At 49.2% G+C, this 16,927-nt stretch overlaps 1 protein-coding gene across 3 annotated transcripts in view; it reads left to right on the top strand.

The window, feature by feature from the left end:
* Positions 1–16,927, top strand: part of Por (cytochrome p450 oxidoreductase) — a 45,243-nt gene that overhangs the window by 14,775 nt on the left and 13,541 nt on the right. For 2 of the 3 annotated variants that reach the window (XM_070033652.1, XM_070033650.1), the window contains exon 2: positions 10,492–10,667. In XM_070033652.1, coding sequence (XP_069889753.1) covers positions 10,522–10,667 — 146 coding nt within the window. In that variant the 5' untranslated portion in view covers positions 10,492–10,521. Of the gene's footprint in view, positions 1–10,474; positions 10,668–16,927 lie in introns of all 3 variants that reach the window. The other variant, XM_070033651.1, reaches the window with a different exon arrangement.

The raw sequence follows: 16,927 nt of genomic DNA, 5'->3' as shown, positions 1-16,927 counted from the left end.
CCTCTAGTATTAGTGTTTGAACTCAGGGACTCACAGTTGGTAGGCCAGCTCCCTACCACTTTAGCTATGCACCGCCCCCCACCCCGCCACCTCTTTTTGCTTTATTTTTTTTCTGACAGAATCTTGCATTTTTGCCCAAGCTGGCCTTAGACTGCAATCCTCCTGCCTGTGCCTCCCAGAAACTGGGATTCCAGGCATGAGCCACCATAGCCATTTGTAATTTCCTTTGATAGCAAGGGAAAACTCTTTTCCAGACCAAGATCACATACTGTGTTTAACCTGGAGCTGTCTTTATTCTTTCTTTGTCTTTGATAGCCTTGACATTTTCCAGAAAGCTGGGCCATTTCTTTGTGGTTGTTCCTCAGTTTGAGTTTGTGTGATGTTTTCTCACAATACAAGAATTGTGTTTTGTGCTTTGGGTGGAATGTGGCAGAGTGGTACTATGTCCATGTGCACCATAGCAAGTGGCCTGTGATGTCCTTCTGTCCCCATACTGGGCCTCATGACCTGTGTCACCTGGCCATCTTAGCCACATTCTCCCTGGAGAGTTGTTTACCCTTTGCTGTCAGTGTCTCCTGTGAATTCTTCATGAGTTCATGATCATGTTAGTCCTTGTCTCTGATGTGGCCCCTGTTCCATAAGAGTCCAAGCTTTAGGATGTGGGCTTGCATCAAGAAGTGCTGGGAGCATTTAGTGGTGGAGCCTTGTGGAAGTTCCCAGGCCCTGAGGGCACCCTGGGTGTTCCTCTGAAAGAGTGGCTGTGAAGGAACTGGCCTTGCAACTGAATTGCCCTCAGGTGTCCTAGCTTGCCACATAACCACCAGGCCACTCAGGTGTCCTAGCTTGCCACGTGACCACCAGGCCACATGCTACATGATGCACACCATGCCACATAATGCAGCCCAGGCTGCCCTTGCTACTGTAAAGCTGAGGCCTTTGGACTTTTGCACAATGACTTCATTTTAAATCAAATAAAGGGCCTTCCCTAAGAGATTTCATTGCAGTAACAGAAAGCACACTTGTATAACTACTGTGGTGATTGTTATGGGTTTTTTTTTTTTCATCCAGTCAGGGTCTTGTGCACAGTCTAGACTAGCCTTGAACTCATGGTATGGCCCAGGCTGGCCTCAAACTCGTGATCTTCCTGCCTTAGCCTCAAGTGCTGGGATTACACCTTTGCTCAGTTGGTGATTTTCTAAGACCTTCATCTTTCTGCACTTACTAGTTAATTTTCTACTGTATGGAAGAGCTATCCCGCCTTGCCTGTTGACTTATTTATACTAACTGAATTATTCTTTTATTTGGTGAGTTACAGTATACTAGGAATGTTGCTTTAATGCTGGGGTTCCAGTGTGTGGGCTTGTGGAAGCTCCCTAGGTACACTGCTGAGTTGGACAGTTCCCTCATGCTTGAATGCTTCCTCAGTCTCTGGCTCAGTGTGGTTAATATTGTTCTTCCCCCTGTTTCCTGCCCTGGTGAAGCCCTGGTTCCCTTAGATGGGGAAACCAAGACCCAGCACTGAGGGAGCTTTGTTACTGCCACTAGGTGCACCCTGCACATGCCCCCATAGCCACCTTTATAGTCTACACCATGTGTGGACTGGGGCCTCCACCTCACCCAACCCCACCAGTCCTTTCCTCTCCTTCCCCCTAACTAACTTCCTTCTGCAGCAGTATGGACTCCAGCCTCGGTAGCAGTTTATTTCTTCCATAACTGTTTCATCATATTTGTTGATGAGGCCATCTGATCCTATTTCAGGGAAGACTTTTCTTCTACTTACTAAAATTCTTTGATAAAGAATTGTTCAAGGAAGTGGTGCTGTGGCTCAAGCGGTAGAGCGCTCGCCTTGAGCTGAAGGGCACAAGGACAGTGCCTAAGCCCAGAGTTCAAGCCCCACCACCACCACCACCAACAAAAAAGAATTGTTCAAGCCAGGCACGGGTGGCTCTTGCCTGTAATCCTAGCTACTCAGGAGGCTGAGATCTGAGGATGGCAGTTCAAAGCCAACTGGGTAGGAAAGTACATGAAACTCTCATCTCCAATTACCCACCAGAAAACCAGAAGTGGCGCTGTGGCTCAAGTGGTACAGCCTTAAGCTGAAGAGCGAGGGACAGCACCCAGGCTCAGAGTTCAAGCCCCATGGCTGACTGCCCCCCCCCCAAAAAAAAAAGAATTGTTCAAGTTATTTATCGTTTGTGATTGAGCTTTTCTGGGTACTTTATATCTTTAGTAAAGTGTCCATGCTGGGCACTGGTGGCTCATGCCTATAATATTAGCTACTCAGGAGGCTGAGATCTGAGGATTGAGGTTCAAAGCCAGCCCAAGCAGGAAAGACTGTGATACTTTTTTTTGGGGGGGGAGGGTCCAGTTGTGGGTCCTGAACTCTGGGCCTGGGCGCTGTCCCTCAGCTCTTCAGCTCAAGGCTAGCACTCTACCACTTGAGCCACAGCGCCACTTCCGGCTTTTTTCTTTTTGCTTAATGTGGTGCTGAGGAATCAAACCCAGGGCCTTACACATGCAAGGCAAGCGCTCTACCACTGAGCTACCTTCCCAGCCCATAGACTGTGATACTCCTATCTCCAGTTTGTCACTCAAAAACCAGAAGTGGTGCTTTGGCTCAAAGTGGTGGAGTGCTAGCCTTGAGCAAAAATTGCTAAGGGATAGCACCCAGTTCATAAGTTCGAGTCCACCTTATTTAACTTGCCGAGTTCTGGCCAAAAGTTGTTGCTGATTTCCTGGGTCTGTAGAATCTGAGGATATCCGATAGGTAATGAAGAGGTCCTATGTGAAAGCAATGTAGACGTCAAGAATTTTAAAAATTCAGGGCTGTAGACACAACTCAAGTCCTAGAGTTCTTGTTTAACAAGGTGAGGCCTTAGTCACCTCCCCACCTGTATGCATTCCAAAGATTCAAACCTAGTTGAAGGTGTAAAGATTTTTTTCTAAAAGCTGTTTTCTCAAGATACTTTTTGTTGTTGTTTGTGCTAGTCCTGGAGCTTGAGCACAGGGTCTGGGTGCTGTCCCTGAGCTCTTTTGCTCAAGGCTGGTGCTGTACCATTTGAGCTTTTTGGTGGTTAGTTGGCAGTAAGAGACTCACAGACTTTTCTGCCCAGTTTGGCTTCAAACCATCATCCTCAGATCTCAGCCTTCTGAGTGGCTAGGATTACAGGCATGAGCCACTGGTGCATGGCTAAAGATACTTTTTTTTTTTTTTTTGCTAGTCCTGGGGCTGAACTCAGGGTCTAGGCACTGCTCCTGAGCTTCTTTTGCGCAATGCTAGCACTTCACCACTTGAGCCACAGCACTACTTCAGCTTTTTCTGTTGTTGTTGTTTTTTTAATTATTTGTTTGTTTGTTTTTGTCAGTCGTGGGGCTTGAGCTTTGGGCCTGGGCTGTGTCCTTGCACTCTTCAGCTCAAGGCGAGCGCTCTACCCCTTGAGCCACAACACCACTTCCGGTTTTCTAGGTTTATTGGAGATAAGAGTCTCACGGACTTTCCTGCCTGGGCTGGCTTTGAACCATGATCCTTAGCTCTCAGCCTCCTGAGTAGCTAGGATTACAGGTGTGAGCAGCCGGCGCCTAGCTAGTTTTTTCTGTTTATGTGGTACTGAGGAATCAAACCCAGGGCTTTATGCGTGCTAGGCAAGTACTCTACCACTAAGCCACATTCTCAACCTAAAGATACATTTTTTTTGGGGGGGGGGTCTGGTCGTGGGGCCTGAACTCCGGGCCTGGGTGCTGTCCCTCAGCTCTTCAGCTCAAGGCTATACCACTTGAGCCACAGCGCCACTTCCGGCTTTTTTCTTTTTGCCCCTAAAGATACTTTTTAAAGTGTTATTTAGGTAAGAGGTCAGAGTCAGACTCAAACACTTAATTCAAGCTCTGCCCCTTAGCAATGGCGTAACCTTTAAGTAAACTATTTAAATCTTCTGAACTCTGAGCCTGGTACATTGGCACATAGCTGTCATCTTAGTTACTTGAGGCAGAGATCAAGAAGATTTAAGTTCCAGACCAGCCTAGGGGAAAACGTTATCGGGACCTTATCTTAACCAACCAGTTGGGTGCAGTGGAGTACTCTATAATCCTCTTGAGGCAGAGGTAAGAAGATGGTTGTCTGAGAGCCAGCTTGGGCAAAAAGCTTGAGACTCTGAAAAATAACTAGAGATAAAAAGGGATGGGAAAGGGCTGGGAAGGTGGCTCAGTGGTAGAGCGCTTGCCTTGCATGCATGAGGCCCTGGGTTTGATTCCTCAGCACCACATAAACAAAAAGAAAAAAGCTGGAAGTGGCGCTGTGGCTCACGTGGTAGAGCGCTAGCCTTGAGCTGAAGAGCTGAGGGACAGTGCCCAGGCCCAGAGTTCAAGCCCCATGACTGGACCCAAAAAATAAAAATTAAAAAAAAAAAAGGGATGGGGAAATGACTCAGGTAGTGGAGCACCTGAGTTCAAACCCAGTATGGCCAAAAAAGAACCTAAACCAAAAACCCTCTGGGCATAGGTGAGGGGCCTGGGGAGGGACCTGAACTGTGATTCTATTCCTCCATACCTCCCCCATGGTCGCCCTCCTCCAGCCCGAAGGGGCAGGAAAACGCTGCAAGGAAGCCAGGTTTGCAAAGCCGTGGGCAGACACAACAATGGCATGCTTTGCAGAGCCAGGAACAGGATGTGTTCATTTGCCAGACAACTCCTCGTCAGCCAACAGCTCAGTCCCACACGGCACACACTGCTCCAGGCCCCAGGGTCTTCACGGAGTGAGCAGTCTCTCCTTGCTGCTTTTGCTACCCTGTACTGACTCCTTCCTGAGTCTTAGGAGCCACTGCACCATTGTGTCTGTAATGTCTGCTGGTCTTTCCTTAGCTTTTGTTTAAAGTGTATGTGTATGTGCGCACTCATGCGCGTGCATGGTTGCACATGTTTCACTAGGAATGGATCTTAGGCCAGAGACTTGAGGTTCTTCAAGTGTCAGTTCAGATTATTTATCACTAGCCTCCATGATGCTGGGACCTTCTGTCACCAAGGCTATGCTACCTAGTGTCCTAAGTGTTTCACCTTGATTTTTTTTTCCACTATGACTCATTCTGTTTTGTGTGCCATTGTACCTCCGTGTAGCCCCTTTGGGGTCCCTTAGTGAGTCTTAGCATACCTGCGGGTTTTGGTGGAGGGAGGAGGGGGGCTCTTGGCATCCACTTCCCCCATTGTTCCCTCTAGAGGGTAGAGAGGCTGCTCTGTGTGTGTTTGTATGTGCACATGCACACGTACTGTGCACAGGCGATGTTCCTCTGTGAGCCTGTGTGAAGTATTTTGAACCCCAAGTTAGGTAACTGAATAATATCTGGGAAACGACTTGGATCACGTTGCCAAGGCTTGGGGGGGACTTTGGTCTGGCCAGGGAGCCTGCTAGAAGTTGTAGCCCCTGGGGCCTGGTGAGTGAAGCCCCCTTTCCCCTTTTTCAGGGTGCCTTGGACACATGGCTACTTATGTGTGGGAGGGATGGCCGTGGCCATCTGCTGGGGAATGTAGTCAAGGCTGTGGCTACACTGGTGCTGCCAGGCTGGGCACAAGGTGGCCTTCGTGTGGTAGTTGTCTGCAGAGCCATGCAGGGCTCCTGCCTGGTATTGGCTCCTTTTCAGAGCTGAAGTCTTGCTTGCTCTGCACCCACTTGTGCTTACAGCTGCATTCCCTGTCCTCCTGGGGTCCCCTCTATTGTATGGGACACCTCATCCTCTTCTGGCTGTTTTCCATGGCCCCTTCTGATGATGGTCCTGTTCTCTTCCTGCCCCTCACCCATCCTCCCTGTCCTCAGAGCTTTCTCAATGCCCCCTACTTGTGTGGGGGCTCTTGGGTTGTACTTGTTCCCAGGCCATATGGTGCCCCTATGGACCTGTGCAGATTCTGGCCTGGGGTTGATGGGATGCATGGACAGAGAGGTGATCTGCCCAGGAATGTGCCTGCCATGTGTGTTCCCCCACTACAACCAGTGCTGGGGTGCATGGCAGGGATACGGGCTCCAGGGCCCTTTGGCAGGAATGCTTATTAGCAGCATGGGCACTGGGCAGAGGCAGCTGTGATGCTATAATGATCCAGAAGCCTCTCCAAGAGCCTAGAGCAGACTCAGCCTGCACCCTACCCTCCTGGCTGTGCAGATCCAGTGGCGAGTTAGTGCAGGACACACTTAAGAAGGATTAAGGGAGCCCTGGTGGTGAAGTCAGACCCCACTAGAAAGGAGCCTCAGGGTTCCCTAGACTGGGGGTCCTCACACCCCTTCCTCCCTCACACAGTCTAGAAGGGTGCCCCATGCCCCCAACGGGGCTGCAGGGAGAGGGCTGTCAGGGTTTAGAAGTATCTTCAGCAGACCAGGGTTTAAAGCTGAGCAGTGAGAAGAAGCTTGAGGCCCAGGGAGGTTGAATAACCAGGCCCTGTGCACATAGCACAATCCAGACTTGGCTGGTTTTTGTTTTAACTAGATGCACTTCACTTGTCCAGCAGGGGCTGGAATTGTTTTCCCTGGGATGCTGGGAAAAAGTATTTCAGGCCTTGCAGGCCAGGGAGCCTCGGTGTAATTTAGGATATCACATAGGTACTAGGGACAACGGATGAAGCAAATTCTGTGACTTTTTGTTGATAGAATTAAAGTAATAACATGAGCATCATTTTCTTTCTTCAGAATTGGGGTTTAAACTCAGGGTTACACTTGAGCCACACCTCCAGCCCCTTTGTCCTAGTTGTTTCTCAGCTAGGGTCTGGCTGACTTTCCCCTTGGCTGGCCTTGGACTGTAAGCCTCCTACTTCTGCCTCCCACGTAGTTTGGGTTAGAAGAACAAACAACCTGGCCTGAGTACAGTGTTTTTATGGGTAGTACTGGGGTTTCTAAGTACAATTTAAATGTGGATTGACTAAGAAGAAGAGTGGAATTCATTTTGGAATAACATTTTGCTTTAGTAGGGTTCAGGGTAGTTTTCCCATCATCAAAATGACCTGCAAATACTCACCTGTTGGAATCAGAGGCATGGCTCAAGTGGTAGAGCACCAGCTGTGAGCAACAAAGTGGAAACACACACAGGCACACACACACGTGTGCACACACATCACACATCACTTACCTGTGAGGCTCTTTGATGCAGTTTTGTGGGCAATCTTTTTTTTCTTTGTCGGTCATGGGTTTGAACTCTGGATCTGAGCGCTATCTCTCAGCTCTATCAGCTCAAGGCTAGTGCTCTACCACTTGAGCCACAACACCACTTCTAGTTTTCTAGTTGTTTATTGGAGATAAGAGTCTCACAGACTTTCTTGCCTGGGCTGGCTTTGAACTGGAATCCTTAGATCTCAGCCTCTTGAGTAGCTAGGATTACAGTCATGAGCCACACCGGTAGTATGGGCAGTCTTTGAAAGTGTCTTTCAAAGATATGGGGTGATAGGCCAGGCTGGGCGCTGGTGGCTCACGCCTGTAATCCTAGCTACTCAGGAGGCTGAGATCTGAGGATCATAGTTCAAAGCCAGCCTGGGCAGGAAACTGTGAGACTCTTATCTCCAATAAATAACTAGAAAACCGGAAGTGGTGCTGTGGCTCAAGTGGTAGAACGCTTGCCTTGAGCTGAAGAGAGCAGGGGCAGCACCCAAGCCCAGAGTTCAAGCCCTACGACCAACAACAACAAAAAAGATATGTGGTGATGTGAGGCTGAAGTGCATTTACAAATGGCTGCTGGATTTTCTTTATATCTGACTCTTAGTGGAAATCAGTTACTGCAGTTGAGGGCCAGGTGGGAGTTCCTTAATTGTATAGTAGACACTCTCTCTCTCTCTCTCTCTCTCTCTCTCTCTCTCTCTCTCTCTCTCTTTCTGTGTGTGTGTGTGTGTGTGTGTGTGTGTGTGTGTGTGTGTGTGTGTGTGTGTGTGTGTGTGTGTGTGTGTGTGTGTGTGTGTGTGTGTGTAAATTTTTGGCAGGACTAGGGTTTGAACTCCAGGTCTCACGTATGCTAGGCAAGGCAGTCTACCACTTGAGCCACAGATCTCCAGTCATTCTTGCTCTGGTTATTTCTGAGATAGGGTCTTGCTTTTTTGCTTGAGCAAAAATGGGAGTCTTTTAAACTTTTGGTCTAGACAAGGCTGGCCTTGAACTTTGATCCTTCTGATTTCAGCCTCCTAAGTAGCTGAAGTAACAAGAATGAGCCACCAGTGTCTGGCTAGGATCAACTTTAGATTTTCTGCTAAATGTGAGGTTTTGGTTAGGGAGGTAGTGTGACCTGACTCATTTGTCAAGTGCTCCTCTGGCTGCTGTGTGGAGGTGGCCACCAGAAGTCTCTTGCAGCATGTGGCCAGGACATGATTCTGGGGTACAGATGCTCTGCTGTCCCTGATCTCTACCACTCTCTCTCCTGTCCCCCCTCAGCCCCCCCCTCCCGCAACTTAGAAACCACCATGAACTTCCTCTTCTGAGTTGCTCAACATACCTTGACTTGGCTTTGTGAGCATTTGTGTGCCTTTCCTGAAATATGGGGCCTGGGCTACCCGGTGAGGGCAGGGGGCCCGTGGGCTTGCCCACAGCCATGCCCCGCATGCCAGTCCTGCACAGAGCAGACATGCAGCTAGCTGCAGACTGCTCCAAGCACCATTTACATCACAGTTCTGTGGGTCAGGTCCTTCCAGAATCCTTAGGAGCAGGTCCAAAATGCAGGTCAGGTTCTACAAGCCTGCAGACTCTGATGGGTGGGGCCATCCGGCAGGAACCATACCCATACACCCATTCAATTCTTCTTCAGAGCCAGACATCAATAAGGATGAGGGCTGGGACATGACCCAGTGATCAGCACTTGTTCAGCCTGCATAAAGCTTTGAGTCTAACATATGCAGGTGCACTCATGCAGATGAAATTAATGCTGGCTGTGGCAGGAGTACCTCTGAAAGCCAAGAATGGGGTGGTTCTGAGAGGAGGATGGACCAGCAATGCTGAGCCCAGACCCCAGCCCCTGCCCTGAACTTTCCTGGAGCAGCGTATCAAGTAGAAGTCACATGCCACCTCCCCATACACGTGTAACACCTGAAATGCTGAGTGTGACAGGCCATGTGGGTGCAAGGTACTTATTGGCCACAACACTGCTGCTCAGTGGAATGACACAGTTTCCTAAGCCTGGCAGAAGGGAAGAAGTATCCTGCTCAGGGTTCAGGACTTCCCATACAGGCACACGTTGATTGCGTCAAATCTGCCAGGCTTCAGCTGGGGATGGACACTTGAGCCTCTTTCTAGCAAGCAGAGGTGGGGGTTCCCCTAAGTCCACCTTGAGTTCAGTGACTTGCCAGGATTCACAAACTCTGAAGATTTTTACATAGAATTGCAGTTTATTGAAGCAAGAGAATGCAGAGTAAAGGCAGCAAAAGGGGCTGGGAAGGTGGCTAAGTGGTAGAGTACTTGCTTTGCATGCACGAAGCCCTGGATTCAATTCCTCAGCACCACATAAGCAGAAAAAGGCAGAAGTGGTTCTGTGGCTTAAGTGGTAGAGTGCTAGCCTTGAAGAGCTGAGGGACAGGGCCCAGGCCCAGAGTTCAGGCCCTACCACTGACCAAAAAAAAAAAAAAAAAAAGCAAAAGAAAAGATGTGAAGGGCCAGGTGTTCTGTTTCATACCTGTAATCCCAGCCACGTGGGAGGTGGGGATGGGAGGATCATGGCCCAAGTCTGACTAGGCAAAAATGTGAGACCCTATCTGGAAAACTAAAACAAAGGTAGCCAAGAACATGGCTCCCGTGGTAGAGGCCCCAACTTCAAACCCCAGTACTTCCAATAAAGGGGGAGGGGGAAGAACAGCTCTACAAACATCCAGGTTTTCCCAGGATTTGCGTGGGGGTAGGGAGGAGGTATTCAAGACTTTAGTACCAAATGGCTTTGTGTGAGATGGTTTGCCGTGCTGTAGGCTGGTGGAGGGGTTTGATGGAGGCCTGGCCTCAGGAGGATGCTAAGCGCTTGGTACGTTGAGTACACTTTGGCTCAGTGATACTTGTGATTTAGGATGGAATTATCAGGACAACCTTGGGTGGGCAGCCTCTGTGAAACCAGCCTGGGCTTGGGTCCTGCTGTTACAGAGAGCTGGCCGGCTGTGTCTGGAAGCTGCCTGCTCTGGTTCTGGCTCCAGCCATCCAGAATGTTACCCTGCTGAGGGATTTGAATCCCAACTCCCAGGCATTCATCGAACATCTCAACTACCAGCAGTACTAGCTTGCCATACCAGGGGTCCCAGGTAGACAGAGACATTTGTCAGGAGGGCATTCCGGGCCTCTCAGGGCACTTCCTAGGAGCAGCTCAGGGACCAATGCTGAAGAATGTTGGGGTGTGCCTGATTTGGGGCTACTCTGCAGGACAGGCCTCCTCTGAGGCTTGATGGCACCAGAGCCTCCAGCCACATAGCACATTTGCCATTCCACACCCCTGGGACGTTGGGGCCCTGGGACCCCTTTCTGCTCACATCTGACTTTGCTCTCTCCTGACAGTTTCATCATCGACACAGGGAAATTTCCACGAGGACACCAGTGCCACCATGCCCGAGGCCGCAACTGAAGAAGTGTCGCTTTTCAGCATGACAGACATAATTCTCTTCTCCGTCATTGTGGGGATCCTGACCTACTGGTTCCTCTTCAGAAAGAAAAAAGAAGAAGCAATTGAGTTCACAAAAATTCAGACAACGTAAGTGACACTGCCCTGTGTCCCCTTTTCACTCTTGCAGCCCACTGAAATGGCCATGGTTGGGCCTGCGGGGCTCCAGGAAGGGTGGGAGTTCCCTATTCCAATTTGGTAGCAGCTTCCTTTTTTCATTTTTATTGGGGTGCTGGGATCTAACCAGGGCCTCATGCTCCTAAGTGCTTGCAGCACTGCTGAAATTACAGTCAGTCCTGGGTCACAGCCTTCCCTCCTAGAAAAGCCTTTTCCAGCACACACAGTGAGTGCATACCTATGCTTATCTGATTATAGGCAGAGGTAGGAAGATCCCTGTGTGCACTGATGCTGGCCCCTGGCAGAATCATGAGACCCTACTTGATAAACTATTAAAGCACAAAAGGACAGAGGGTATGGCTTATGTGGTAAAGCACAAGGCCCTGAGTTCAAATCCCAGTGTTATAAACTACAAAAGGAAGAATGAGAGAAAGAACGGGCCCAATCTTCTAGCAGACGATTGCAGCGGGCACTCCTTTACCACCCACCCACACACTGCTTTCTATTTTTAACACGTCTTACATGTTTCAAAATTGGAGTCAAAGCTGGGTGCTGGCGGCTCCTGCCTGTAATCCTGGCTACTTAGGAGGCTTAGATCTGAGGGTCCAGGTTTGAAGCCAGCCCCAGCAGGAATGACCATGAGACTCTTATCTCCAGTTAATCACAGGAAAAGTCGGAAGTGGTGCTGTGGTGCTGTGGCTCAAGTGATAGAGTGCTAGGGACAGCACCCAGGTCCTGAGTTCAAGCCCCAGGACCTAGACATCAAACTTTGACCCTTGGATCTCAGCCTCCTGAATAGCTAGGATTACAGGCTTGAGCCATGATGCCTGGCAAGTAATGGATTTCATGATTTTTGTTGTTGTTGTGGTTGTTGTTATTGTTGTTGGCTGTGGGGCTTGAACTCGGCCAGGGCACTGTCCTTGAGCTCTTTAGCTCAAGGGAAGCACTCTACCACTTGAGCCACAGTGCCACTTCCGGTTTTCTGGTGGGTAATTGGAGATAAGAGCCTCACAGACTTTCCTGCCTGGGCTGGCTTTGAATTGCAATCCTCAGATCTCAGCCTCCTGAGTAGCTAGGATTACAGGTGTGAGCCACCATACCCAAGCCTCATGATTTTTTGTTTTTGTCCCTTGTGGGACCTAACTCTGGGCCTGGGCCTGGGCACTGTCCCTGAGCTCTTCAGCTCAAGGCTAGCACTCTACCACTTGAGCCACAGCGCCACTTCTGGCTTTTTCTGCTTATGTGGTGCTGAGAAATCGAACCCAAGGGCCTCATGCATGCGAGGCAAGCACTCTACCACTGAGCCACCTTCCTGGTCCTTATGATTTTTTTTTATATATTTGTAAATATACTTTGTACATATTTGCCTGCCGTTGTTCTCTTTTGTTCTCCTCCTTGTTTGTTTACCATTTCATTTACTTTTTTGTCTTTTGTGAGACTGGGTCTTGCCACAGCGCAGCCTGGCCTCCTCAGCCTCTGGAGTGATGGGATTACAGGTGTGTACCACCAAACCTGGCCCTGCTTACCATCTCTATTCTTCTTTCTATTCTTCTCCACCCTTACTTAGAACAGCCCTTCAAGGAAGGCCTTTGGGCCCACTTTGCAGATGCAGAGTCTGCTTGGGGTCCTGAGGTCTGCACTTTCCACAACCCGGCTCTTCCTTTGCCAGTGGCCTTCAGTCTCTGAGGACACTGGTCCTATGTCTGTCTCAGAGACATCATTTGGTCTGGACCTCTTATCATAAATGCTACCTCAGTGTTCCTTGCTGTTTTGTTTTCAGTTGATGTAGCCTACAGGAGCCATGTTGCTGCATTAGGCAATGCAGGAGGCCCAGGGTGGCAGGCTCTGGTTTTCAGGGCTGTGTCATGATGGGCTTGGGTTTGCAGGGGTGTGTCCTGATGGAGAATATGGGAAGCGCAATTAGTGGTACAGGTTTTAACCTGATCTCAGAGCTGTGGCTCATACTGAGAGGGTGTGGATGGAATTGTGAGCTGGGATGACCAACCCTGGCTTCATCTCTGCTCCTTCCTGGGTGGTGTGTGGGGGCGGCTAGCGGGAACCACATCCAGGATGTGTTCCTGATCATGTGAGGCCCTAGAACATCCAGCAAGAACCCAGTAGGGCAAGGTTGACATGAGGCCTGGGTGAAAGCAGTAGAAGGTGGGGCTGGGCTGGGGCACCCAGGCAGGCCAGACAGGCTGGGGAAGGAGTCTCTAGTGTGTGTGCTTCCCCAGAGCCACCAGGTGAGGCTGATCAGGTGATTGAGGAGATTTAAACATCTTTGCAGACAGGGCAGGATGAGGCTCACTGGAGAGATGAGATCAGGGTTGTTAGAAGAAAAGTGATGAGATCAAATTTTTAAAAAGAATGTTAAGCCAGGCTTGGTAATAGAAGCCTGCAGTCCCAGTGCTCTGGAGGTGGAGGTAGGAGGATTGTGAGGCCTATGCCATTCTAGGGCATAGAGATGCAGACTCAAAAATAAAAAAAAAGGTTAAGACTTACAGAACTGTAGGTAGTGGTTCTGGCTGCCCCTTCAAGGTAGAGCTGGGGAATAGGCAGGTATGGTGTGCAGGCTCACGAGGCAGATGGTCTCGGGAAAGCCTTGCTGTCTGTGTCTGTAAACTCCCCCAGGGAGCGTGGCTTGTGCATTTGTATGTACATCAGAACCGGCTGGCACCCAGGGAGCCCTCGCCCCCCACAAGCCACTCCTCCAGGGTCACCGTGACTTCTCAGAGCCCATGAGTTTAGTCTAAGTCATAAAACACTTGCCACTGGCTGGCTTCAGCGTGTCGGGCTTGGGCTTCCAGCCCTCCACCTGCCTGCATTGCCCCTGCCCACAGCCTTGCCCACCCTCTTTTGTTATGTTTGGCTTTTTCGGTACTGGTGTGTGAACTCAACACTTCACCCCTTGAGTCCCATCCCCAGCATCTTTGCTTTCATTCTTTTTCAGATAGGGTTTCACTCTTTTTACCCAGGCCAGGCTGGGACTGAGCTCCTCCTGCCTGTGCCTCCCACATGCCTGGGATTATAGGTGTGCATGACTGCACTGGGCTCAATTCTTTCATCTTAATTGTCTAATGACATCCAGTGTTATTTCCCATTTCTCTGGTGATCCATGAATTTACTCCCATTCTGTAGCCTCATTGGCCGTTGAGACCCCTTTTGGGTGAAAGTCTTGTTCTAGAGTCTGGGTCCTCTGTCTCCTTGTGGATTGGTGAGATAAGCAGTCACCTCCTGCTGCCGGCTTGCCTTTATTCTCCTAATTCAACTTTTGGGATGGAAGTTCTTTGTTTCTGCTTAATGTAATTTGCCAACCTTTTGGTTGACCTTAACCTTTATGGTTCATGTTTTTGTGTCCAGTTGAAGAAATCTGTACTGGAGTTGGGGTGCTGCTCTACAGGGGAGCACTCACCTAGCACATGTCCCCTCCCCAGAACAGGGAAAGAAGAAAGAGGGGAAGAATGTGGGTCATGAAAAAGTCCTTTGAAGATTGATAGTGTGTGAGTTCGGGGTTGGATCTTCCTTCTTGTCTCCATCTGCCCCAGCACAGGAACTGCAGACGGCCTTTCCTCACCCCGTGTCAGCAGCACAGCTGACATGGCGGGTGATCATGCCCCCTACAGGCAGGCCATTCCTGGGGGCAATTCTCTGGTCCTCATCCTGTTCTGGCTGCTCTGTGCTCTGGTGTCTTATAGGGACTCTCTTCTTCACAGCTGGTAGCTTTGTTCCTTTCACAGCCTCTTGGCGCGCGCGTGCGTGCGTGCATGCGTGTGTGTGTGTGCGTGTGTGCGTGCATGTGTGTGTGCGTGTGCGTGTGCGTGTGCGTGTGTGTGTGTGTGTGTGTGTGTGTGTGTGTGTGTGTGTACGTGTACACCATCCTAGGCTTGAACTCAGGGCTTGAACTTCTTTTGCCCAAAGCTAGTGTTCTACCACCTAAGCCACCGTTCTACTGCTGGCTTCTTTTTAGGTAGTTTAATGGAGATAAGAGTCTCAGGACTTTTCTGTCTGGGCTGGCTACAAACTGAGATCCTCAGATCTCAGCCTCCTGAGTAGCTTAGGATTATAGGCATGAGCCACCAGCACCTGGCTACTAGTTTTATTTATTTATTTATTTATTTATTTATTTATTTTTATTTTTTATTTTTGGGTCCGGTCGTGGCGCCTGAACTCTGGGCCTGGGCGCTGTCCCTTAGCTCTTCAGCTCAAGGCTAGCGCTCTACCACTTGAGCCACAGCGCCACTTCCAGCTTTTTTCTTTTTGCTTATGTGGTGCTGAGGAATCGAACCCAGGGCCTCATGCATGCAAGGCAAGCGCTCTACCACTGAGCCACCTTCCCAGTCCTAGTTTTATTTTTTTTGTCCTTGACTTAGAGTCAGCTTGTTGATGTTCACAAAAAACAAAAACAAAACAAAACAAAAAAACACCACTCACCCACTGGACTTGGGCTGAGGTGGGTGAAGCTGTGGGTCAGTGTGGGGAGCCTCTTTTGTATCACCCAGCCATGGGGCCTGAGGATGCCCTGTTGGACTGTTTCAGGAATAATTGGACCTGTTAAAGTGGAGCAGACACAGGCAGTAGTATAATAACATTATATAATATAATAACATAATTGCCTCAGTAATAAGAACAAAACACTCTCCTATCCTCCCACGCTCGCACCATGTTGGCTCAGCTCCACATAGATCAACCATATTTCTTTTTTTTCGGTACTAGGATATGAACCCAGGGCCTCAACACTTGATAAGCAGGAGCTTTACCACCTGAGCCATGGCTGCTGCTGCAGCTCCGCCTCCAAAGGGTTGTAGGAAAGCCCAGAGGAAAGTTTGCTCCCATGATTACCATAGTTCGTTCCCGTGGTTTTCTCTTTGGGGGCGGGGCCTTATGTACAGAGGTTTCACCCCTTCCACTGGGGTTCCCAGCAGTGCATTATTCTCAGCTACCCAGAATGGCTATTGAGTGAGCAAATGCTAAATCTCCCTATGGTTATCTCCAAGTCAAACTGTGGCCACTGGCTGGGTTTAGTTTATGAAGTATTGTCCTTTAATATTTTAATTGGAATGTTAAACCATCTGATAGCATCATATGAATCCCCAAACTTACAGCTTCTTTGGAAATGGAGGAAAATCAAACACTTGGTCACTGGCCCCTGGCAGCCCACCTCCTAGCCACCCCAGGGTGCTTTGCTCATAGCTGGCCCTGAGAAACTGCCTGTGCTGCCTCTCCAACCCCCCACCAGCAGGTGCTTTAAGGAAAAAGGTTTTCATTTTTTGGACCTTTCAAACAAACATAACAGTTTAGCTGGTAGGAGCTCCAGAGTCCCTGCATGGTGGCTTACCCAGTTCAGCAAGAGCCTGTTCCTGGCCTATTTTGTATCTTTTTATTACCTCTACCCTGCCACTTCTGGGTTATTTTAAAGCAGTCCCCAGAAGTCACATTTTATCTGAAAATGTCCTTTAAACTTAAAGGTCTCATCTTTAAATAGCATCCAGTGCCACCCTGGTGCTGGCAAGCAGCACTTCTAGCCTTCGGTCAGAGTCAGCCTTCGGCCAGAGTGCTCACAGTTTTGGTAGGGATTTGTAACAAATATCTATTGTTGTTACTTTAGATCAGTATTGAAAAAGAAAACAAAAGCCGGGCGCTGGTGGCTCACGCCTGTAATCCTAGCTACTCAGGAGGCTGAGATCTGAGGATCATGGTTCAAAGCCAGCCCAGGCAAGAGAGACCATGAGACTCCTATCTCCAATAAACCACCAGAAAACCAGAAGTGGCGCTGTAGCTCAAGTGGTAGAGCGCTCGCCTTGAGCTGAAGAGCTGAGGGACAGCGCCCAGGCCCAGAATTCAAGCCCCACGACCGACCAAAAAAAAAAAAAAAGAAAGAAAGAAAAAAAAAATCACGCTCTAAATAAGACCCATGTGCTGCAATTAATAAACCCATTGTTCTTTCTATCATATATTTAGAGGGCATTTTTAGGTATATAAGGTTTAACTTACATACAGCAAAATCCCCTCACACCCAGTTGTGGGTTTTTTTTGTTTTGTTTTGTTTTTTTTCCCCCATTCCTGGGATTTGAACTCGGGGCCTGGGGACTGTCCCTGAGTTTCTTTTGCTTCTTTTGGTAGCACTCTACCATTGAGCCACAGTACCACTTCTGGCTTTTCTGTTTATGTGGTACTGAGGACTCGAATCCAGGGCCTCATGATGCATGCTAGGCAAGCACTCTACCACTAGGCCT

This window comes from Dipodomys merriami, unplaced genomic scaffold (genome assembly GCF_024711535.1).
Source record: "Dipodomys merriami isolate MVZ:Mamm:240054 unplaced genomic scaffold, mDipMer1.0.p SCAF_22, whole genome shotgun sequence".
In the NCBI taxonomy this organism is placed as follows: Eukaryota; Metazoa; Chordata; class Mammalia; order Rodentia; family Heteromyidae; genus Dipodomys; species Dipodomys merriami.
Note: the sequence above shows the minus strand (reverse complement) of the source record. Positions and strands in the feature narration are given on the sequence as shown.